This window comes from Schistocerca piceifrons, chromosome 3 (genome assembly GCF_021461385.2).
Source record: "Schistocerca piceifrons isolate TAMUIC-IGC-003096 chromosome 3, iqSchPice1.1, whole genome shotgun sequence".
NCBI classification, from domain to species: domain Eukaryota; kingdom Metazoa; phylum Arthropoda; class Insecta; order Orthoptera; family Acrididae; genus Schistocerca; species Schistocerca piceifrons.
The window spans coordinates 692,760,065-692,785,712 of NC_060140.1; the positions used below are offsets into that span (position 1 = coordinate 692,760,065).

General features: G+C 39.9%; 1 protein-coding gene across 1 annotated transcript in view; it reads left to right on the forward strand.

Annotated features, from left to right (window-relative positions):
• The window catches only part of LOC124788099 (ATP-dependent translocase ABCB1-like), a 180,654-nt gene that overhangs the window by 113,918 nt on the left and 41,088 nt on the right, over window positions 1-25,648 (forward strand). The window contains exons 13-16 of the mRNA XM_047255214.1: window positions 1,489-1,684; window positions 11,148-11,404; window positions 15,833-15,937; window positions 19,522-19,683. Coding sequence (XP_047111170.1) covers window positions 1,489-1,684; window positions 11,148-11,404; window positions 15,833-15,937; window positions 19,522-19,683 — 720 coding nt within the window. The remainder of the gene's footprint in view (window positions 1-1,488; window positions 1,685-11,147; window positions 11,405-15,832; window positions 15,938-19,521; window positions 19,684-25,648) is intronic.

A 25,648-nucleotide genomic window follows, 5' to 3' on the forward strand; every position in this document is an offset into this window, starting at 1 on the left:
GCCTGTGATGAATAAAGGTTTCTTGAAATTACTGCAACTAGCCGCCTTTTGCTTTGTTCTTAGATTTTTATAATCCCATTACCGGTTTCGAACCGCCTAGCGATTCATTATCACATAGTAAATATTTATTGATTGTCCGCAGCAAAACAAAAGGTGACTGGTTGCAGTAATTTTGAAAAAACCCTTAGGCTGCTAACAGCCGCCACTCGTAGTCCTGTGGAAAGCTGAAAATGCGGTAGCTCGAGAATGAGATCTTTCACGCTCAAACCTCACCCTCAACTCCCTGAAAAATCAGTCCGACCACTAGTCCCACCACTGAACACTGCTTACTCCAAGAAACCGCCAGAATCAATGCTCTCCGCTGGTATCTACAGGTGGTACAGTACCCCTTCCAGCGCCTTGCCGTACTACCATTTGCAAAAACTATGTATTCGTAAGTGCGCATTAATTACTACATGTTATACATTGTGCAAAAGAACAGTACCATATGTCGAAACCCCTTGTCTCCCACCGCCATGCAGGTTTGAAATTTGGCTCCAAAGTGCGTACGAAAATGTTCAAATGGCTCTGAGCACTATGGGACTCAACATCTGAGGTCATCAGTCCCCTAGAACTTAGAACTACTTAAAACTAACTAACCTAACGACATCGCACACATCCATGCCCGAGGGAGGATTCGAACCTGCAACCGTAGCGGTCGCGCGGTTCCGGACTGAAGCGCCTAGAACCGCTCGGCCACTGCGGCTGGCAAAAGTGCGTACAATCTTCCTCTGTAATGGTGCGAAAGAATGGTGCCTTGCGACACCGCATTCGGGCTCGGCTACCTTTCTAACAGTTAAGTATCGATAAAGGCCAAAAAAGGCCACAGAAGCTCAAGTGAGGTGTAATGTAGGTTAATGATGTCACATTCGCACCAAATTTCACCAAAACGCCGCGCAACGAAACCGTGGGTGTAGCACATGATGGGAAGGTCTGTACGCTCTCTCTTACCCACATTTTTCTTTTCTTTTCTCTGCTTTCAAATCACGTAGTTTTCTTACGGGTGGCCGAAGAAAAAATTTCCAATACACCTACACTACCAATTGATAAGAAAATCCCTCAGTAGGTGGCGTAAAGGGCGTCAATGAAACTACCCCTTTGCTTAGAGCGTTGATTCCACAGATTTCGTTGTCGAAAATGACAGTCACAGTGCGATGATCAACTGTGCGACGTTCTTGACAACGTTCGATAGGTTGTCACCCCATGGACGACACAACCGTACTGCAAAGACATTGCGAGGCTACAATGCCAAAGAACGTGATCTGACCCCTCTGAAGTGTAGTAGAGTGCGACCTCAATTTTTGCTCTTGTATACCGATTGGAGCCTCCAGAGATCGTTAAAAACTATTCGAATATCTGAACATGAGATACAAATTATAGTTGAAAGCTCTTTTCTTTAAACGTCAATAACTGCACACTAACGAGTTTTTTTTCATGAAAAAATTGCAGGCTAGCGTTGGTCGAACGACCATCATCGTCGCGCACAGGTTGTCGACTGTGCGCAATGCAGACAGGATCGTGGTGCTGTCCGCAGGCAGTGTGGTCGAGCAGGGCAGCCACGACGAGCTGATGGAGCTCAAGGGCCACTACCACGCGCTCGTCACTGCCCAGCTGTCCGCCGCCGTCAAAGAGGCCGAGGAAAAGGGTGAGTCCCAGCAAGTTAGGGTATTCAGCTATGCAAGTAAGACGAGTAAACAAAGAAATCAATTCCTGCACTTCATTTTAATTTAGGTTACTGAGCGTGCCCAACATGGCGTACAGTTCAGGAGATTAAAATTACAACTGGATGAAGACAGCATGCAACAAAGTGGTGGTAATAATGAAGTGTAGCTACTCACAGAGGTACTGTGTGGAATGTAATTATTTTATGGCATCATAACTTGGTAAACATGCTAATGCCGTAATGCGGAACCAATTTACATTGGTAAACAGATTAGTTCCAATTGTGGCCACCAGTTGGAAATCTAGTGCTGCATACTGTATGAAACCGAAGCTGCCATTTGACAAGCCATGTCGGCCCCGATGGCCGTGCGGTTCTAGGCGCTGCAGTCCGGAACCGCGGGACTGCTACTGTCGCAGGTTCGAATCCTCCCTCGGGCATGGATGTGTGTGACGTCCTTAGGTTGGTTAGGTTTAAGTAGTTCTAAGTTCTAGGGGACTGATGACCTAAGATGTTAAGTCCCATAGTGCTCAGAGCCATTTGAACCATTTTTTTGACATGCCATAACGCGAGTGAACAGTACTGCAGCCGAAAAGAGGGAACATGCGCTGTTGGTGAAACTGTCTTACGGGAATGGCAGCAATTACAGTGCTGCATTGAGAGAGTATCGCCAACTGAAAGGCCTGAGGAGAGGCCCGACGTCATTAAATGGTTTTCAAAATCACGGCCGAGCTCGGTCTGGCACCAGGAAGAAAGAGGCATCCTGCTCCAGTGGAAGCTATTGAAGAGGTTGCTGTTTCTGTAACTGACCATGCAGCACGTGCCCGGGTAGTGACAGTGCTCTTTCAGTCTCACGAGAATTGTCAGTACCGTGGTCAACAGTATGAAAAAGCTTCCATCTATTATTCATTGCTACACGCATCATATCCAGACTAGGCAGCTACTGAAACCTCAGGATCTGCAGCAACGTTCTGCATTTGTTCTTCGGTTTCTGGTTGGGATCGAAGTTGGTAACATGTGACCTGGCAATATTCTATGAAGTGACGAGGCACTAGTACATGGTGGGGTACTGTAAAAAATGCAAGTTGGCGCGAAGATCCATTGCAGTCGCCATATGTCACTATGTGGTTTGAATTCACAGGCACCTTTATTGGTTTTCTGTGAAGAGAATACACTCAAACGATCTGTCAGGTGTCTACCACTGTTCTGAGCCTACTTTTGCCAGACATCTCTGCAGTTCTTTTCCTGCTTAACAGCTGATTACGAAACTTAGCGCTAGATTACAGTCGACTTTTCTTTGAAAGACATGATTTTAAGACCTAGTCTAACTTATACAAAAGATTTCTGAATCTGCGTACTAGAGCGTCAGTCGAATACCGACCAGTTAGAGCCCACTTCAGCTAATCTACACCTCAGCACGTTTCTGCATGTCTTTTTGAAAAGCGTTACATAAAAAAGTATAATTACTCGTGAAATGAAGCACTTTATTGTTTTAATTTTAGCTATCTCTGTCCAGATCTGTCAGTTTATACAATTTATAATAAATAATAATAATAAATAAGTAAAAGAAAAAGCCTTAATTATACAGTGTGTATTCCACCGAAGGTACACCTTAGGGATGTTTACAGTTCGCGCTACAGAATACAAACCTCTCACGCACCTTCTCCAGTCAGCCTATTGCGTGGAAAGCTCTTAGTAAATGTACGAAATTTCTGTTGTGTTCCTGCTCACCACAGGTTCCCAGAATTGTAGCATCCGCTTAATGCTGTAAAAATAGAACACCTTTTAAAGAATTATTCTTTTGACGAACTGCCCCTCCTCCTAATTTATAGCCATTCATGCAGTAAAATATGCAAAAAAGTTTCTAACTGGCACGGTCCATTATTCCGATTACGAATCTCCACCGGAGACAACCACCAAAATGAGGACTGTTCCCAAATTTTCAGTAATGGTACGCATGATTCTGTGATGGCTTCAACCGAATTCATACGCAAAAACAGAAAAAACGCTCGTAACTGAGCTAAGTGCTAAACTTATCAGGTAATCAAAGTTCTCTCTGGGAGTTATCACGCCTTTGCGCGTTATGTTGTAGTGGGTTTCCACACACTTCGCATGCAATATCTTTCATCTTCAAGTTTGCTGAATAGCCAAATGTTAGCTGATATAGTATTGTTGCTTAGAACAACTATTTATTTCAAATGATAGAGCACAGCTATCAATCGTTCAAGACTTGAACGAACTGTGACACAATCCTGAACAACAGGTGACTGATATACTAGGACATATATTCTTACCGTCAAATAAGGCATCGATAATGACTGGGCACTAGCTGAAATCTAGATTTGTCTAATAAAACCTGAAATAAAATGAGGACTGTTTGCTGTGCTTTATCATTTGAAAGTCATATAACAGTCGTTGAGTGCACCCAAATTTCTAAGGGAAGGTAACTTGGTGACAACTATTTATACTCTTTATTTTGAAATTAATTCCAAATTTCTGTATTTGATCATTTTCATTCACTACATAGATTCTGAAGCTCTCACGACTTCATCAACATGCACATACCATACGAATCAAATTGGTGCAGACCTGCTGTATATATATAAAATCTGCACGTTCATGGAATGCCGTTATGTACAATTGCACTTTAGACACATCAAGAAAAATGCTAGGTCAAAACACTGATTATCATGGACAGTATATAAGTGTACACATATGTAGCTCCAGAGTGAGTGAACTTAGCTGCATTGGAGTTACATAAATATACATTCATATTTTATATATGCTTTGCATAACAATCAGTGTTAGATTTGGCATTTTGGTTGTAGTTGCCACTTAAGATGAAGCTGTGATAATATTCCATGACTGTGCATATATGTATTCTGTGGGTGTGCAGTAATATGACTATCATCATATGTCCATGATGATAAAGCCTTTAGAGCTTCAAAATTGACTGCAGTACATGAAAATCATCAAATGCTGCTGCCTGGAGTTAATTTCAAAATAAAGAGAGTAAATAGACTTGTGGGCAAAACTTAAGGAGGAGAGTAACTTTTGTATGATGTGTCACTGCAAATTAGCACAATGAAACTAGAATCATACATAGGAAGAACTTCTACAACATTGTACAAAAGTTAACTGAAAGACATATGCAATGTTATGAACAAAATGACAGTTTCATTCAGAGATAATACTACTAATTTGGGTAATTCAAGGCACTTGGGGTCATTTCATTAAAATTATTCTGAAAAAATTCTAAATAATGGACTTCATGACCATTGTTTTTTAAGTTTCTTCATTCCATTATATCTCTCCTTAATAGTTGTATATTCAAAACAATGAAAATTCCAACTACCGGTTAATTTCAAGTATGTGTTTGGCAAAATAGTTTTAATTTATCACCAAGCTCCAGACAAATTTTTTCACCATATCTAGTTTTTAAATATTCACAGCCAGTAATGTAATATGTTATTTACTCACAGCTCACTAATCTTTTAAACAAATTAGAACTGTTTACAACATTCAGCTTTGTCAGTAGCTTACATAGCTTATAAATGTATTAAACGTAAGGATTATTAATGTTCTAAATAATGATGAATATGACTAATATATGGAAAAAATTTAAATTTGACTAAGATATTTTTGTTGGGAGAAATATTAAAGTGAAAGATAAACAAGTTTCACATAATGTTTGCAAATATTATTTTAAATCATCTTCAGTTATAGAACATATGAAAAGTATGAAACATAACGCTTATGGAGAAGAAGAGACGTTTGAGGAAACTGATATAGAAATATGGGAACAAATAGAAAAGTAGAATTCTCTCCTTTTTATAACGAATTATGAACTTATCATTTTCCAACAAATAATTTACCAAAAATATTAGAAAATTACATTAAAATTAATATATTTTTTTCAAATTTGTCTCTCAATAACAAAGAAATCTAAATCTATCTAATTAGACAACAGAGAAATCAATAAAAAGCAACTACTAAATTCATAATGAAATAGCAAACATAGATTTTATTTTTATACTAGAAGACATAAAGTTTATTTCAGCTTCAGTTTATTAAATTTTATTGTCTGGTAAATTAAGTTAATTTTAATTTCCATAAACCATTGTTACAAAATTTCCTACAATATTCTCTTATCAAAATAAAATGAGAATTATTTCTTAACTTGTTTATTTATGATATTTTAGATGACTATATCTCTTATTTTCTGATTATACTCTAATTGTATCTTTTCTTTCTTTTCAATCTCAATTGATCTTAGCATAGATTCACTGTTCAAATTTTGAATATTTTTATAGCTGAAAGTGAAATCCTTTACCTTCATTACTGTGCTTTTATCATTTCTCTCAAAATAATAACCTTAGATGTAGTTGAAGTCAAATCTGTATTTATTATTTCATTTCTCATCAGTCCATTCACCCAACATACATCATTTTTCTACAATTTTTAAACTATCATAGATATATATTACAGTGTTCATACCAAAATATATAAAATTTTTTCCTAGCTTATCCAGCCTGTCATATGACATAAGATTTGCATTTGTTGTGGTGAATGCAGTTGGAAACAAAATTGTAGCTCCATTATTTTCCACATAATAATCCTTGAAATAGTACTTCTGTCCACCACATGCTCATTAATAAAATTTATATTCAAATTATCTAATTTGCCATCCAACAGTGTCTCAAAAACAGTTGTAAATCTGTCACATATTCAGTTTTCTCACATTTTGGCATTGTGCATTGTCTAAATTTTTCCAATGATGAATTTAGACAATTCCTAGCTTGTTTTTTGGATTTTATTGTATTCTATCAGGATCTAAATCAATATGCAATTTTTCTTTAACTGTTTTGATATATATCTCATTGGCTTCAAAATCATGAAGACTAGTTAGTAATTTTATTTTCATAAAGTCTTTTACACAATTTTGAAACAACTTGTTCTTTTCTTACTACAGTTCCATATTTTTCATAGAATTCTAAAATCTTATATTCTTTTCCTACAGATTTCTTTACTTCATCACTTACCAGGTACCAATAAAACTTCTTTTGTCATCATTATGATTACATTTATTTGTTTTCACTTCTGCACATTTGACATATAAATGAAGTATCAGTTTTTCATTTTTATTGATTTTTATTCATAATGGCAAAACTGGATGATACAATCCTCTTGATGGTAATAATTTACGTTTAACAAACCCATACAATGTTTTACAATAATCTATTGGTTTATATATTTTTGTGTCCTGTCATTCTGGATAATAATTGTAACATTGCACAGCTGGATAAAGACTACAAACATCATCACATCTTATTGTTATGTTAACACCATCTGATTTAGCTCTCAATGTTATTGTATTAGTTTGACCACCATAAAAAGCATCTGTCGGATTCAAAGCTTCAACAGCTTCAGATAATTGTTTGAGTTTCTTAAGTTTTTATATGATGCTGAGTTGATACAATTACATTCCCAAATTTTTACTAAATTATAGCCTGAATTCCGTATTTTATTAGTTCTTGTTAAAATCTTTTGATATAGGTCATCAATTAATTCTTTATTCTCTTGTTAATTATCTCACATTTAAAACATTTTTTCAACCATGTCAAAAACAGCCATGGTATTGATAAACAGTATTGGTTTCTTTATCAAAGCCATCTACTTTAGCTCCAGCTATATTTACTTCACCATCATTTGCAGCATGTTGAATACAGATTTTTTCTAGAATTTTCTTTTACTCTTTATCCAATACATCAATGCTTCCCTCAGGCAAATATTTAGATCAGTATATACCTGTACAAACTATGGCAATAGTTAAATAAAATATTGGATGCATTTAGCTACTTCTAGGAACACTTAGTTGTAAGCAGCCTATTCTCAAAGTATATACTTCAGAATTACTATCATTATTAATTTCTTTTGATCAAATTGAACACACAATTTTCTTTGACATTTTCACTATTCCATTTGAGAAATAGTTGACAACACAATAATATTCGACATCAGGAACTGGCTATATTTAATTTTCATTTTTATTTGTATTGAACAAATATGGGTTGTAACCTCTCTTCCATTCATTCAAATCAAACGTTTTTGTGGAGCTACTAAGAGATCATTGGGATAAATGGTTTTATTGTTTTTTCAGCACAATGCTTCAGAATGAATTGTGGATCATAGCCTTTAGGAAAATGAGTTATAAATATGTAGTTCTTATTTTTATCAGATGTCATCTGCCTATGGAATTCATAATTCGTCTTATTATAAACAATATCACCATTATGACTGTGAGCTATTGTAGGATTTAGAATATGTATAACAGTTTCTTGTTGAGCTTCATAATCCAACAATGTATATTGTTCAGTATATTTACACAGAATTGTCTTTGATATTCCCTTTTCACTACAGTTAAACTGTTTTCCTGTAACTGTTTTATAACATTCTCAGCACTGGAAAATGTAATAAGTTTGGAAGTCTTCATTAATATAAGAATCGTCTTTACTGCAATATTGAGAACCATTGATTATAAAATCCTCACCAAAGTTTCTTTCACAATACCTTTTTGCTGTTTGTATTGTATGTAAAATTTATGATTTCTAGTTTTTACTATGTGTGTACAGTTTCTACATTGTTCAAAACTGCATTTATATTCTTTAGATCTCAAACAAATGCACTTACATTCATGACATTTGCAACCTGTATCAAAAACTTCTTGGTAATTTTTAAGCATTCTTCATTATAACAATATCTATTGCAGTTTTCACAATATAACTTATTTCCACAGTACTGTGTTGTGTGTACAGTACACCGACTTTTCTCTCTGCTTTACTGCTGTGCGTGTTCTTGTTGTGATACAGTTTATTACATATACTACTATAATATGATGATCCTAAGGAAGCTGACATACTTTTAACAACATCAAAAAGGTTGTGAGTTTTATACAGATTATCTTTATTGCTTTATTGGGACTATGATAGAAACTGAATTGAAATTTTCTCCTTCTTTGTTGTATTCTCCTAGTTGTTTACTGTTTATTGGTTTTGTAACTTGTATTTATCTCCTCTAATTTTCTTAATCTCACCTGTAGTCAGTTGTCTTGGTAGTATAGTACTTGTATGGTAGGTTAGTGTCGCTGTTATTGCCCTAGGACAACATAGATTATCATTATTTTAATTCTTGTAATATATTTTTTTGTCGTTTTTATTATCAGATAAATTTATTGTTACCTCCACCATTTTATATATATATATATATATATATATATATATATATATATATATATATATATTGTGTGTGTGTGTGTGTGATTTTATTGCACAAAACATGAAGAGATTGTTTAGTTCTACCTATGTCTTGTATCTTGTAGAAATTGGTTAAAACATTTTTGGAACTGCAGGTCTATATTAAATTTATTCTCTTTTCAGAATTTGGTTCTTCGTTTAGCTATCTGCACCATAGAATTGAGTGAATTCATTACATAATCTCTTTTCTCTCTTGGTATTTAATTTACTAATATCAGCATAATTAAATATAATTTTATAGTTAACAGATAAAGCTTTAAATTTTCATTAAATTTAGAACTAATTTCTTTAACCTCAGATAAATCATTTTTAGATTTAGCCCTCTTTTCCTTGCTGAAATAGTTTACTTGTGTAAGGATAAATTTGATTTACTCTCACTATTTTTTATTGTCTAATTGGTCAAGTTTTTTCAATGACATCACCCTGAAATCTCTAAAAATAATTTATATTAGATACTCGTTTTTGGGTGGAATGGAAATTCTAGTAACACAGCTGAAGCAATTAATTCTAAATTCCTTAATTTATGGTAGTCTCTAATACCAAGGTTTTAGCTAAGTTCTGTGATCATCTACTTTCATATTATTGAGACTTCTTGTAGAGATACATAAATTATGTAATGTAATTAAATTAATTGTGTCATCTTTCTTTAATCTGCTGCATCTAGTTTAATTATTTCTTCTACAATGATCATGAACCTGAGCAAGCATAAACTTCCTGAACAAAGCTTTAATTTAGTTACTAATATTTATGTAAATACATTTTTTGAACTTTTTGAAAAACAAAAATTTCATAAAATAGCAAATTCAATAATTAAGTAATTTTCATTTTTATTAATTTTATTTGACATGTACCATTGTTTACAATAATCCTGAAGACAAATCATGCATCTACTTGAGAATTTGTCCCTAGAGGTAGGATTTAAGTGAATACATCCTATTATGAATTAGGTCCTATTTTTTGTAATATCCAGAGGAGCACTATGAATCCCAATGGCTTCAATAAGGTACTGTCTTTGAATGAAATTGCCATTTTATTCGTGACATTGCATATTTCTTTCAGTTACCTTTTGCATAATGCTGCAGCAGTTCTTTCTACATATGGTCCAAGTTCCATCGAACTAAGTTATTAGGCAGTGGCACATAATTCGAAAGTTTCTTTCGTCCTTGAGTTTTTCATCGAGCGTATGAGGGGTGATCAAAAAGTTCTCATTTGAGGGCCTTTCTGCAGCATGAATGCAATGTAGCGCGTCTCTGAAGTGGGGTCGTATTAACCGACCTGTAGGCAAGGGATTAGTGTGGCGCAATGCGGAAACGTCAACTATGGCGACGTTATTACCAAATGCGTCCGAACAGGACCAACGTGGTATTATTCTTTCCTTGGCTGCCGGAGCAGAAATACCGGCAGACATCCACCGGAGTATAAATAATTCCTATGGGGCACCATGTCTGTCACAAACCACCGTTGTGTACTGGTGATACAAGGGATGTTGCTGTTTTATGACAGTGCACTTCCCCATAATACAAATGTCGTAATGCAGAAGTTACACCAACTCAGGTGGGAAACAGTCGAACATCCGCCTATAGTCCTGAGCTCACTCCATGCCATTCCCACACTTTCGTTCACTTGAAAATGGCTTTGATAGCCCGATGATTCCCGACGGACGAGGATATGCAGCAGGCAGTATAGGACTTCTTCACGCAGCAGGATACATTCTTTTGCGAAACGAGTATCTTCAACGTGGTGTGTCGGTGGGGTGTTCTTCTTACTGGTCACGGCTCATTTGCCTCATTGGCATACCGATTCTGAAATGTACGGATTCCGAACGGAAACTTTTTTTTTGCGTCTTATAGTTGGGCGACAAATGGCTCTGAGCACTACGGGACTTAACTGCTGTGGTCATCAGTCCCCTAGAACTTAGAACTACTTAAACCTAACTAACCTAAGGAAATCACACACATCCATGCCTGAGGCAGGATTCGAACCGGTGACCGTAGCGGTCGCGCGGCTTATAGTTGTTCTAGATGACTACAAGCATGAGATAAACTTCTTTCCCTTATCAACAGTGTAAGTAAACCCTATAGATGTTCAACTTGCGCTAACCTCTTGAACTTGTGCTAACCCCGTTGCTCCTGCAGCGGCAGGAGGCGAGCGGCCAGAGCTGGAGCGTATGGTGAGCGTCCGCAGCGAGGCTTCTTCAATGGCGGGCAGCGAAGGGGGCCCCGTCGAGGTGCAGCCAGAGGCTCCAGAGGAGAAGGTGCCCGACGTGGGGCTGACAACCGTGGTGCGCCTCAACGCGCCGGAGTGGCACCTGCTGGTCACCGGCACAGTTGCCGCGCTCATCGCCGGCGCTGCCTTCCCACTTTTCGCTGTCTTCTTCGGGGACGTGCTCGGGGTAAGCACTGCGCTTCTTGGGACACATTACAACATCAAATTAAGCTGTTAAGTTTCGTGAGGACTGGAACTGACACTCCCACTTTGTTGGAAACATAAAAACAGCAGTCAAAAAAATAATCACACACTGGAGACCCGCTAATACCGCGTAAAACCGCACCCAAGCGTGGTATCAGCCTCTGTTCGTCGAGGAAATTAGTCCGTAAGTTTCTCTAGGTAAACCATATTCATTTGAAGCCATTCATTGATGAACAGATCACGCATAGTTACCAACTTACCTGGATGTTCATGGCTACATTTCACCCTCTGTACGATATAGGCCCTAGTCCCCGACAGACTCTATCGTATGAATATCCAATGGGCTAGCGTGCCGCTGGAGGTGCAGTATGATGTCCGAGAGTTTGTTAAATCAGGGACGTATGCATGCAGCAATATCGAACACAACTGTAGTCATCTCGAAGACAGGAGTGTCCTCCGTACACTCACTATGAAGATGTGGAATAAGATGTAGCACCTGGTCATCGCCAATGTTGGAATAAACACCCTGGTTTATGTTCTACAGTAGCCGGAATGAGTTGACCCAACTCATGGCATGGGCCCCTGAAACATCACAAGACTCTTCACACTGCGGACTAAACCCCTCATTTGGCTTCGGTGTACTCGATTGTTTTCAATATTTGAAAGGGGCAAAATACCACAACTACTTTCCAGTTTCTGTGCTGTTTCGACCACTGAATACTTGCCGCTGTGAGCAGTGGTCTTTAGCTAGGTTTTAGGGTTGTTTCTGTCTCCAGTCTTCTGACTAGTTTGAGGCGGCCCACCACGAATTTCTCTCCTGTGCTCTTGGATGTATCAGCTGTTGAGTCCATTATGCAATATTTCTCCCCGTTATCAGTGCTTGCTTTCTTCGGTATTGTGTGGACGATATTTTTCGGAAAGTCTGATTGCATATTTCCTGATTCATAGCGTGTACAACCAGCCTGAATACTGGTCTGCTTACCCCATGACCTGCTGATTCTAGAAATTCCAAAGGAATGTAATCTATGCCTTCTACTTTATTTGATCTCAAGTTAAACTCTGTTAATCTAATAATGGATCCCCCTATCTTCCATCTGCACTCCCATTTCTTCTTCTATCATGTCGTCGGACGGCCCTCATCCTTGTAGAGGACTTTAATATACTCTTTCCACAGTCACTTATATTGCTACATTCCTGGCTTTTTCTGAACATTTTTAAACTTCCCTCTTCCGTCGATAAGTTTAAGTATTTATTCTGTTACCTAAGGTATCTTCGTAGTTACTTTCCTTGTAGATGTATTTGTCCGCCTAACTTTTATGATTATCCTTTTTAAAGTTGTCCATTCGTGGTCTGAACCACATACTACTGTTAGTCACTGTCGTAGTATGTATACTCTTAGGGAGCTTAAAGTGAACATCATCACATCTCAGGAATTCAGCAGCTCACTTCTTTCCATATTTATTCTTCTGTGTCGTGCTATCCAGACGGACGCTATGGTTGCTGGTCCTACGCTACGCTCCCAGACATTTGTTCGACGTGGGTGTGACCCACCATGACTGACTGGCCCGACCGCCACACATTTATGCTCCCACACATTTATGCACCTGAAGATGAAGCTATAAGCTTCGAAACCAGTCACGCAATAAATTAAGAAATTACTGTCAACTGAAGCGGGTTTTTATTCTGTAAATGTACTTCCGAAGTTAACATGCAACTGACGGCAAATTATGTGTACCGAATTGTCACACTACTCTCCTTAACATAACGTTCTCAAATGGCTTAGAAAACTTTGGCAACAAAGGAACTGGCCGGTAATTTTATACGTAATCATTTGCACCTATTTTATTTAGTACTTTCACTAACGAGTATTTCAATCTCTCATGAAACTCGCCCGTCAGTAAGACACGTTACACGGGTGACGGGGCATATATACTAATGTGCACATTAATCTTCATAATCCTAATTGAAATTTTATCATATCCCGTCGAGTCCTTACTCTCTAACGATGTAATAAGGGACTCGAGTACATCTTTTGTTCCCTGTAGCTGCATGTGACGTAGTTGTCTTGCAGCATCAGATTTTAAGGGTTCAACAAGTTTACTTGCAACAGTGAAATGTTGATTTAATTTGCGACTATTGATATTTGCGACTGTTGACAAGCATTGGTTATTAAATATTTTACACAACTGTTTCATTGTCCCACAAGAGAGGGGTAATATGCAGAACACCCACATTCTGCCCCGATACCTCTTTCTCAATTGACCATATACACTGTGCACCACAATTAAAGGATCAATTTGTCGAAATCACATAATTTCCTCCAACTACGACGTATAAGTTTTAAATTGGGCTCAGAGGTGCTTACAACTTTCATCTGTAACAGTGCAAAAGTGTAGCGGGTTGCAACATCAACCTTGGGTTCAGAAGTTCATGTGAGTTGTAAGACGGTTTAATGATCACACATAGATACTAAATTTCAACATAATACTACCCAGCCTCACCGTGGACATGTGGGACGATGGCCACGACCTCTCTCACCCCCATTTCAACCCTTTGCTTGACGCCTCTGCAATGTAGGTCAGAACCGCGGCGCCCAACTTTGATATCACGCGGGTTTCATGTAGGTGGCCGGGGAAAACATTTCAGATACACCACCAGTCAGAAACGACACGAAAAGATACTACGGTGTAGCATAAAAGGCGTTGATGAAACCACCGCTATCCTTGGGGCGTTGCTTCCCACAAATTTCACGGTCGAAAACGAAAGTTCACTGTATTACGAGTAACAGGACGACGAAATTAACGATGTATGACACAGCTGGCACCACAAGGACGATTAGACTCTTCACTAAGGGACATCGTGGGCAAGCAACCCCATTGATCGTAATCGCACACCTTTGGAGTGCAGTGTGACAGCAATTTTTGTATGACGTAGGGTGTGTGCTGCATATTACCTGCTTCTACAACTGTGGGAAGTTCCTCTCCATATGTAATTGAAACAGGCACCTTGTAGTAGTCGTTGCGATCTAGAAATTAAAAGAAATTATTTCTGTTTGCCACTGATAATAGATATTTGACCCTAAACCGGTCCTGATAATATCTCCGTACATAACCTGGTGTTAGGAAAGGTAAGGCCAACATATTTGACTTTGCGATTGATAATCAAAGCAAGACTAAAAAAAAAAAAAAATGCAGACCCATTCACAGGATTTGCCGACTTGAAAAAAGCATTATACAGTGTAATATGTTGTAAGATGTTCGAAATCCTGAGGAAAATAAGAGTAAGCTATAGGGAAAGGCGGACACTATATAATATGTACAAGAACCAAGGGGAAACAATATGAGTGGGAGACCAAGAAAGAAATTTTCGGGTTAATAAGGGTGTAAGACTAAGACACGGATGTACCCTTTCGTCGCTACTGCTCTGTCGGGATATCGAAGAAACAATGACGGAAATAAAAGAAACTGACGGTGAAAGCATATCAATGATAAGGTTCGCTGATGGCAATGCAATCCTAAGTGAAAGTGAAGAAGAGTTACAAGCCTGCTTAATGGAATGAATAGTTTAACGAGTAAAGAATTCAGAGCAAATCTAAAAAGACGAAAATGATGAGAAAAAGCAGGAACGAGAATACCGAGAAAGCTAACAACAGAACTGACGATCGCGAACTAGATGAAATCAAGGAAATGTGCTACGTAGGCAGCAAAATAACCCAAGACGGACGGGGCAAGGTGTAGATGAAAAGCAGACTAGCACTGGGAAAAAGGGCATTTATGGATAAGAGGAGTCTACTAGTATCAAACATAGGCCTTAATTTGAGGAAGAAATTTCTGAAACTGTACGTTTGGAGCACAGCATTTCATGGTAGTGAAACGTGGACTGTGGTAAAACCGAAGCAGAAAATTCTCGAAGCACTTGAGATTTGGTGTTACAGACGAATATTGAAAGTCAGGTGGGCTGATAAAGTAAGGAATGAGGAGGTTCTCCGCAGTTCGGAGAGGAAAGGAATATGTGGAAAACACTGACAAGTAGAAGGAACAGGATGATATGACATCTGTTAAGACATTAAGAAATGACTTCCATAGTACTAGAGGAAGCTGTAGAGGGCAAAAACTGTAGAGGAAGACAGAGATTGGAATACAGCCAGCAAATAATTGAGGACGTAGGTTGCAAGCGCTACTTTGAGATGTTGCCACAGGAGAGAAATTCGTGGCGGGCCGCATCAGATCTTCAGGAGACTGATGACTCATATTTGTTGCTATTTTTATGTCAGAAATGTGTTACACATCTAAAAAGAAAAACACAAAATATATCTTATCTGAAACAGACTCTAAATCACCGCACACAATTTTTTGTCTAAATTCTGGCAACTTGTTGGAGCATCTCGGGTACCTAATGTTGTGTTGTACAGGTTCTTTCGCTCCCAGACCCTGAAGACGTCCGCAGCCAGGCCAACTGGTACAGTGTGCTGTTCTTCGTTATCGCTATCCTCGCGTCCACAGGATATTTCCTCCAGGTAAGTGAGAGATTACTGCACAACGGTACGAGACGACTTTTTCAGTCGACATATCTTTCGTCTGGCCGCCTTCCATCAAATGCTGCTATATTTCCTTAAAAAAATGGAGCGACCGACTTCATTCTCCTTCTTTTCCCAGCAGCAATTTGTGCTCCGTGTATAAAGATCCCGTGCTCGATGGGGCGTTAAATCCGTTCTCATTTCCTTTCTATAAATCCAAAGTCTCTCTGAAATTCCTGTTGGAGAGATGACATCTGATACTGTCTTCAAATATGCGTTCTTTGCACGGGAACCTTACATTCAATAGCCTCCTTGGCACCAATGAAAGCGAAGAGGCGTCGTCAAAGTAATATTTGGTGTTCAGTTTTTTTCTTCATAACCAGGTTAAGAGCTATTGAATACTGGTGAAATGAAGACATGTTTTCGCTAACTTTGTGTAATACTTTCATTTGCTACTGGCCAATTTCAGTCTGATGACCGTAAAAAAGGGGAAGTATTACAGGACGTGTTGCAGGCAGTCCTCCTTGTTTATTATTACGTGTGTCATGCGGAAGGGGGGGGGGGGGAGGGGTTGGGATGTCAGCGGTACAATCAAGCCGCTCTTTAGCGAAAGGATATGTAGTGTACACAAAGGCGAAAAAAGTCTATAAATAAAAAAGTGAGAAATTTAAAAGTGATTTTAAAATTTGTAAACAAAAATTTAGTGAAGGTTTTATATAAAAGAAGCTTGATTTTGGTCGTTGTTAATTTTAAAACAAGAATACTAAAAGGTAACACATTTAAAATATTTAAAAATGATGTAGAAAACCGTGATCACATAAAGGATGCACTACACCGTCGGTTAAAGTTGAAGGACTTGTTCAGGAGACAATAATCTGTTGTGGGAACGGGAAAGGTTAGGTGTTTAGTAGGCAGACTAAGTTTGGAGGACAAATGGGTAGTATCAATGGAAATGGAGTGCATGTTAGGGAGACAGGAAGGGACGAGAAGGTCGGGGTGTTGGCAGTATGAAGGGAAATAAGGTATAGGCAAACATGAGGAGGGAAGAGGACAAATAGTAGGGAAAAACGGGTAGGGAATGGAAAGGGAACCGTTGTGAGCTGGGATATATGGGGTGAAATTATAGCTGGTAGGATCGGTAAATGTTAGGACAAGTATCATTGTTTGGAAGAGGGAGACGTTTGGTATTTCGCTGACAGAGGACGTGGAGACTGTACGGGTGTACGGTTAGGGGAATGCATCGGCGTAGGCGGAAGTACGCGGAGAAATATAGGAATGTCTTCATTTCTTCATAAAAATCTGGGAAACTAACAACAGCGCTATACGAAAATATTTTGACTGATCTGATGAAGAAGCCCTTCCTGTATGAGAATAAATTTCTTCTGTTAAGCCAATCGTGGGGCGTCATATGACGATGTTTTTAGTCTGAAGAAGGATTGCCATTGAGCAGCTTTAAAGTGCTGCCCTCCCCTCACTCCCCCCCCCCCCCCAATGCAATCCACTGTGGCACTCTGCGGTGTCTGTTTCTGGATTCAGGTAAACGATTTGATCAAAAAGCTTCCAAAGTGTTCCTGTCGCACCGAGAGAGAAAAAGAAATGACGTCCCGAGAAGACTGCAGAAAAATACATTCCGCTGTAGATATCATAAGCCGTCCTTGATATATTTGCCGAAACGATGCGTTGCATGTGGTTTTCTGCCAAATTATGCGATGACAGCGAACTTTGTACTAATGTATACCAGGTTTATTTCTCAATACAAACTTTAAAACAGCCATGTTATTGTAAAAATGCTGCGTCTACAACGTATGCAAGATGCCGAGAATGTTACCCGAGCAAATCAGGAACTGTAAAACAATAAAAGTATTGAATTTTATTTACGATGCCATTGTGTACGCTTTAAAATCCTTCCCTGGAAAGTTATTTGCAGACCCAAATTTTCTTTTGCCTTTCCTCTTCGCGCCTTCTACCAAAATAAGAGTATTACGTTCACTATATTCAGCACTATCACCGTTTACATGTAATGTAAGTAGCATAAAAAATGAAAATAAAAGAAATAAAACGGTTTCCGCTTAGCGACTCCAACCAACGACTCCCGGGTTACTAATATGTATTTCTTGCGCTGCGCCATCCTGTCTGGAAACTACGTTAACGTACACCGCCTAAGTTCGACGACAGTGTGCTGCAGTAACCTCTCGATAACGGCAGGTCGTAATACAAGTAGTGGGAGGGTGCCTGGGGGACGCGGATAAGAGCGCAGTCGCAATGCAGAAATGAAGCAATTTATCTAGTGACCAAAACGTCATGACCATTGGGTTTCGGGCCAAGGGTGGAAGCACTTCCGAAACGGATAAATCTGTAAGCTGTGCCAAGGTAGTTAAGGATTACCGTTCATGACAGAGTGGTTTTCTACAAAAACGGCGCCGAGGCAGCTTGTTGCAGCACGGGCCATACTTGACATGGATGACCGACGGCTGCGGAGATGTGGACGAGGAAATAGACGTGGAACTGATGAGAAACTGACAGCCCAGAGGAACCAAGAGACTACCAACAGTGACTCAAGCCAGAAATTGGAAAACCGGTTCCGCAACTGGACGCCCGATGAGTACCAACAGTTGGCTTTTTCAGATCTGTCACGTTTAATGCTCCATCGACATGAAACGTCTGAAAGGTATCAACTTGCAACAACCGCCAGAAGAGTCCAGGCCGGAGGAGATAGCGTTATGGTCTGGGGGAAGTTTTTGTGGCATTCACGGGTGCTCTTGTCATTCTGAGAGACGCAATCTATCCATCTTTTAGACCCATGTCCATTCCTACCTGCAGTTTGTTTTTCCTTGGCACGATGGCATCTACCAGCAGGATTAGGTAACATGTCACACAGCTCGCAGTGTACACGCGTTGTTCGAAGAACACTAGGATGTGTTTACCGCACTGCCCTGGCCACCAAACCACCCCCTTCCCCACCCCTGGATCATGCTGTTCGCGCTACGGACTCCACATACCTACCGGTATCTTCCAGAACCTCAATGACTCTCTTCATTGTCTCTTAGCGATCCGCACTGCAAAAGAGCGCGTTTGGAATTCAGAGTCACCTGGAATTTTCATCTGCAGGGAAAACAGTGGACAACAGCGGAATAGTTTTGAGATTTCACGACAAGATGTGTATGGTTCATACCTCGTCCTTCTCTTTTTTCATTTTTTATTACTTTTTTTACACAGGACCATCTGTAGCTTCAGCTTCTTTTATTTCTAGCCAAGAACTGCGTATATCACAAATCTGGACGAAATTGGTGAAGACGAGCAGGCGCGGTCCCCGCTCGGCTGCTTAAAGGGATAGGCGAGGGCGAGCAGGGCCAGCGTGCTTAACACCTGCCGTGGGGGCCGAAATCTGTATCCCAACTCTTAACAGCAAAGCACAACGTGAATCTACTATGAAGCACAATATGATTCGTTATTTCCCCGGGTTCTGTAGTAACGTGTGCCGTTGGAGCTTGCGCAATTATGTAGCAGTTTTCCCTAAGGCATTGAACTTAAAGGTCGCTTCTCTACTTCGTTTGCAGCCTTTTGACTGTACTCGTGGGTTGCAGATCTACACCTACGGAGTGGCCGGTGAGCGCCTGACGACGCGGCTGCGACGGCTCGCCTTCTCGGCGATGCTGCGCCAGGAGGTGGCCTGGTTCGACGACAAGAACAACAGCACGGGAGCGCTCTGCGCCCGTCTCTCCGGTGACGCTGCCAGTGTCCAGGCGGTGGGTGAATTCCTATTCAAGCTCCAGGCTTCCCTTTAAAACGAAGTGACTTAGCTCTAAAGGTTGAAACCTAATTGAGAACAAATAAGATTGAATTATTGCAATTGCTGATTCTAGGACTAATAACAATATTTGTCAGTTTATTAATGTATATCTGAATTGTATTATTCTGAAATATCGCGTACTCCAATATCGCTTGTAAATCTCTATACTGATAACCGATTTCCACAGATCTGTGATGTCATCATCGGATCTGAATGTTTAATAAGCAAACATTCCGAGCCAAGGCAGCTAACACATAATTATATGACCTAATTTAAACACTGTGTACATTACTCAAGCATTAAAATACCCTGAGATATAAAACATACATCAGGCTGTGCTGGTCTCCTAGTGTACTCGTTCACGTAGGTGCACAATGGCGACTGAGCTAGGACGATAGTTGCACAGATAAGTCCGTAAACAGTTGTTTGCATTGCGCCACTTGACAGTCGATATGTACTCGCATAAATCTCGAACTACATGTGCCACACAAATTACTAGTATTTCTTCACTCCAATCCCATTCAAATTACTTTCGACAGAATTAGGTAACATTTTTAAAATTACATATTATAGTTCCTGATAGTCTTTTTTTAAGTAGAATATCGAGTTATTGCATCCTACCATTACCAAATAATTCATTAAAACTGCAGTCTTCCGCAACATGTACACATCCAGCTAAAAATGCAAGATTTATTCAAATTTTAGGACTCGCAATCAGGGAAGACATCACGATCAGTTCCTTTGGAACTAGTATTAGTCACTTCCAGTAGACAAATTGGAGAACGATCTTAGGTATACGTATTCGGCAATTTTAATAGGTCTGTTCGACAAATAATGGCTCCAGTACGTTTCAGGAAGGCATAATTTATTCTATATCGCAACCAGACAAACCTTATAGAGCAGATGCGTAGCTGCTGTTTGCATTCTCAGATTTACTGTGATTAGAATTTATCATACTGACTTGCTTATGATGAACAGACAGTGATCTGGATGTGCACCGTGGAACACCACGTATACAGTACATTGTTTTATAAACCACTGAAGTTCCTGATTGTCTTTTTTTTTTAGTAGAGTATCGAGATATTACACTATACCATTACCGAATAATCCATTAAAACTATAGTCTTCCACACCAAGTACACAGCCAGCTTAAAATGTAACACTTATGTATTCTAATTTTCGGAGTCATAACCGGAAAAGACGTCACAATCATTACCATATGATCTAGCATTGGTCACCGCACAATGGACAAGTTCCAGAATGGTTTTAGGGATATATATATATGAAATACTTTAATAGTTAATGGTCTAGGTCTGCTCCATAAGTAATAATAAACTATGGGGGATACATTTCCATAACGTATTATCCGACCTGATGTCAGAAATACGCGTGACTCTTTCCCGTCTACCTTAACTCACCGGAATGTTGTGTCTTAGATCTCACATTGACCTGTCTTAGTATTTACCACTTCTCTCTCACATGTGTCATCTTTTGTTCGCGTATGGTAAACAAGGAGACGATTATTCGCAGGCCAGCCGGAGTGGCCGTGCGGTTCTAGGCGCTACAGTCTGGAACCGAGCGACCGCTACGGTCGCAGGTTCGAATCCTGCATCGGGTATGGATGTGTGTGATGTCCTTAGGTTAGTTAGATTTAATTAGTTCTAAGGTCTAGGCTACTGATGACCTCAGAAGTTAAGTCGCATAGTGCTCAGAGCCATTTGATTATTCGCACCGATTACAGAAAACGACATTTGGGTAAACAAGGAAGCGCTTTCGGTCATATAGGGTAGCTACCCTTTCAACCACCTAATGTACGCCTACTGAACATATTACATCCTTTAGACATCCACACAACCACTAGTTATGTCTGTCTCTTGCATTATCAGAATTATTCTCATTCAGAGTTTTTTCCCCATTACTGTTAACACACAAGTAAATCTCTGTGGAAAACGTTATGCTTTTGACGGTTTCAAAAAATGTTCAAATGTGTGTTAAATCTTATGGGACTTAACTGCTAAGACCATCAGTCCCTAAGCTTACACACTACTTACCCTAGATTATCCTAAGGACAAACACACACATCCATGCCCGAGGGAGGACTCGAACCTCCGCCGGGACCAGCCGCACGGTCCATGACGGTTTCAGAAACCGTAAACAACAATCATTCTCAGAGTCTTGATTCAATAGCGTGTACCTGACCCCCAGCTTTAACGTGTCTAACGAACCGACGACCATCTCATCCCTTTCACACTGAGAGAGGAAATATTCGTTTCTACAGCGTACTAATTTGCTTATGAGGAATATACAGCAGTGGTTGGGAAAAATAAATCTGGTTCATTAGCTAAAAACTTTTCAAATATTTTTACAATCGGTGAACTATGACATAAGAACCTTGCAGGATGGCAAAAAAGAGCTTTCGTCGGTCCTGGACGATTCAGCAGTTATGGACATGACCTACAGTACGCAGTAGCGATGAGATATGGACTGGCGGATGGGCGCGATTTAGGCGACCTTGATGATTAGGTTACGACAGCGACCATGAGCTATCACACAGATCTACTGTTGTGGCAGTATTGTTTGTTGGCACCAACCCTAATTCGGTGATATCCTTGTTTGGCGGTATTGTGGAGAACAAAGTCCGGAACTGAGAGAAATATACTTCTCATGCTTCAACATGGCACTCCCGAGTAATACTTACGTCGTCTTTGTTGAAGACCGTGTTAAGAATCTCCATGTAGTAGATAATTAAAAATACATGCAGACAGAATACAATTAACACATTTTTCATCGGTATTGAGTCTCAGAACGGTTTGAGAAAGTTCCGAGTATTCTTACTACCTCCAGTAGATAAACTGCTGCTGTTCTACAGGTTATCCACCACACGGATGTAATTGACACACAGTAAAGTGGAGCACATTGTAAATAGTGTTTCTTATAGTCCAGAATCCTTCATTTATGTAAATAACAAGAAGTAGGTTCTTTTTTTCTTTTTTTCCTTTTTTTTTAACTCGGTGTCTACAACTTGCTCCCTCTCTGAAACTTGAGCGCAAATCTCCCTTAATTTGGAGGAATACTGCGCAGTGATTCTAACAGATAGCGCATATTCATAGCTTTCTAGAGAATCACCGACATCTCTACAGACACTTTGATTTAATACTTATGTCAAATCTCTGCTACAGTCTAGGTATCAATGCAGATGTCCTGTATGACCATATAGTATCCTGATTTTGACCGATTTTTTTGACATTTTCCACATTTTTCTATATTTATCCATTTTTTCCACATTCCATACGTGTACAAGTATAAAAATACTCTTATTGCTTACATAACCAGCTGTGGGTTGCTATTTTATATGCCATTCAACTTTGATGCAGAGTCGCATCCCAGCCAGAGTTATCTATGTATTCCTCCAAATAGCAACACTAAATGCCAAAGTCATTGCTAAAACACTTAGATGGGCATACTTGGGTTGCTGTAGAAGATAATGTGTTTGTATTATTCAGTTGTAGCCACACACACACATGCACCCCCCCCCCCCCCCCCCCCCACGCACATATAGCACAGTTACCCTATTTTGTGTGTTGGCTTCGAGCAGGGACCCCCCAACGTCAGCTCACCAGCTGTAGAGAGAGAGAGCAGGAATAAGAAACGTAAGTACAACATTCTAGGCACTAATTAAACTCGCCAACTGCAAAGAAAGAAAACTGATTATATGTACTACTACTACAAAAAAAGAACTGACAGCATGAATATATAAATTACTGACATCACTCTGCCTCCACGATGAAACCATATAACAAAGTTCGTGAGGGATCGCCTCCACCCAGTTTGGCATCTCGGACTCTAAACTCGGGGATTCAGAGCGAAACTTAAAACGAGAATTATTTAAAGAATGATATCATACGGGTGGAGTGAAAACTGAATGATGGACGGCAATGAATCATTGTGTGTGGTTGTTTGTGGCAGATGATGTTCAGTGTGGAATGAAGGTCAATATGGAACGATGGTCATTGACACTTGCATTAAATGGGAACACACTTAACGATACACATATGAATGGACATCTATAAGATCCATGAAGTGACTCCATCTAGACAGCGTGGTGCAGCTACGAGCTAGTGATGCTCCAGCCCCCAATCAGATGCCACCCACGACTTGCAGCACACAGGCACGAGTGGCCTTAAGCGACAATTCGGTCGATACAGCAGTCATGCAAGTACATGACACAATAAACTTTCACAAATTGGCTACTGCAAGGACAGCTCCAATCCAGACGCCCTATCAAAAGTATCCGGATACCTGGCTTAAAAATGACTTACAAGTCGTGGGGTCCTCCATCGGTGATGCTGGAATTCAATACGGTGTTGGTCCACCCTTAGCCTTGATGACAGCTCCCACTCTCTCAGGCGTACGTTCAGTCAGATGCTGGAAGGTTTCTTGGGGAATGGCAACCTGTTATTCACGGAGTGCTGTACTGAGGAGAGGTATCGCTGTTTGTCGTGAGACCTGGCACGAAGTCGGCGTTCCAAAACATCCCAAAGGTGTTCTACAGGATTCAGGATAGGACTCTGTACAGGCCAGTCCATTACAGGGATGTTATTGTCGTGTAGCCACTCCGCTACAGGTCGTGCATTATGAACAGATGCTCGATCGTGTTGAAAGACGCAATGTCATAATACTTGGAGTGGATCCTGATGCAGTTTGGAATTCTTGTGTGATGGTCTGGATAGATGTCTGCCTATTACACATTAGGACCTTCTCCAACGGTCGGCAGTCTGTCATTCAACAGACAAGGTCAGCCTGTAAGCTTTTGTGCTGTACGTGTCCCTTCACGTTTCCACTTCACTATCACATTGGAAACAGTGAACCTAGGGATGTTTAGGAGTGTGTAAATTTCGCGTACAAATGTATGACAGAAGTGAAACCCAATCACCTGACCACGTTTGAAGTATTTTTGGGGATGTCCGGATACTTTTTATCACATATTGTATGTAGGGTACATGTTCATGATCTCTTGGTAAAGCTTAGATGAGGTTTTGACAATATCTGCAATGTGCTTGGATCTTTAGCTGTATATATAAATGTTCATGATTTCCTTTCTTTCTTTTTTTTTAAATCTGTCCATAATTGTGGCATGCCCAAGTGGGATAACACCTACACCTTCCACACCAACACCTAAGCTTCCCCCATCAGTTTACGAAAAGGAAATCTCTGATGTCACAAATTTGAGCACCATCTGGTGGCAGTATTGTTAAGAGAAGTCGTTTCACACACACACACACACACACACACACACACACACACACACACACGCACATGCACACACACACACACACACACACACACACATACGAGAAAACTGTGGGTAGAATGATTGAATTTGGGTGGGGGAGGGGTGATATTCTGAATTCTTCTTCACTTCTTGAAACAGTATAACACTTGCACTGGTATCTTCCCCAAATAAGGATAAAAGGAGCTACCCTATGTCTTTCTACTGCACAGACTTGTAGTTTCCTGCCAATGTAGGGGCGGGGGGGGGGGGGGGGCGGAGGCTGGCAATGGAAAGCATTGGCTGGGGGTTGAATTGTGAACTTGGCCAGGCAACCCTCACTCAAGTCTGAGCTGAAATTCCACACTGTTATATAAATAGTTTGGAAAATTGCCTCTGTCAAGTGGGACAGGGGAAAACTCGTGACATCACAATTTTGAGCGCCCTCTGATGGCAGTATTGTGAACTAAGCTGGTAGGCCACTGCAGGGGGTGGTATTATGAATTTTTCCTCCAACATGATAACAACTGCAGATCCAAAATATACCAAGCTGTGTGCTTTCAATCTGGCAGCTCAGCACAGACTGAACTACTTGTACCAATGGAGTCACTGTACATGACTGCTGGCAGTGGTGGTCGCGGAATGTACGATT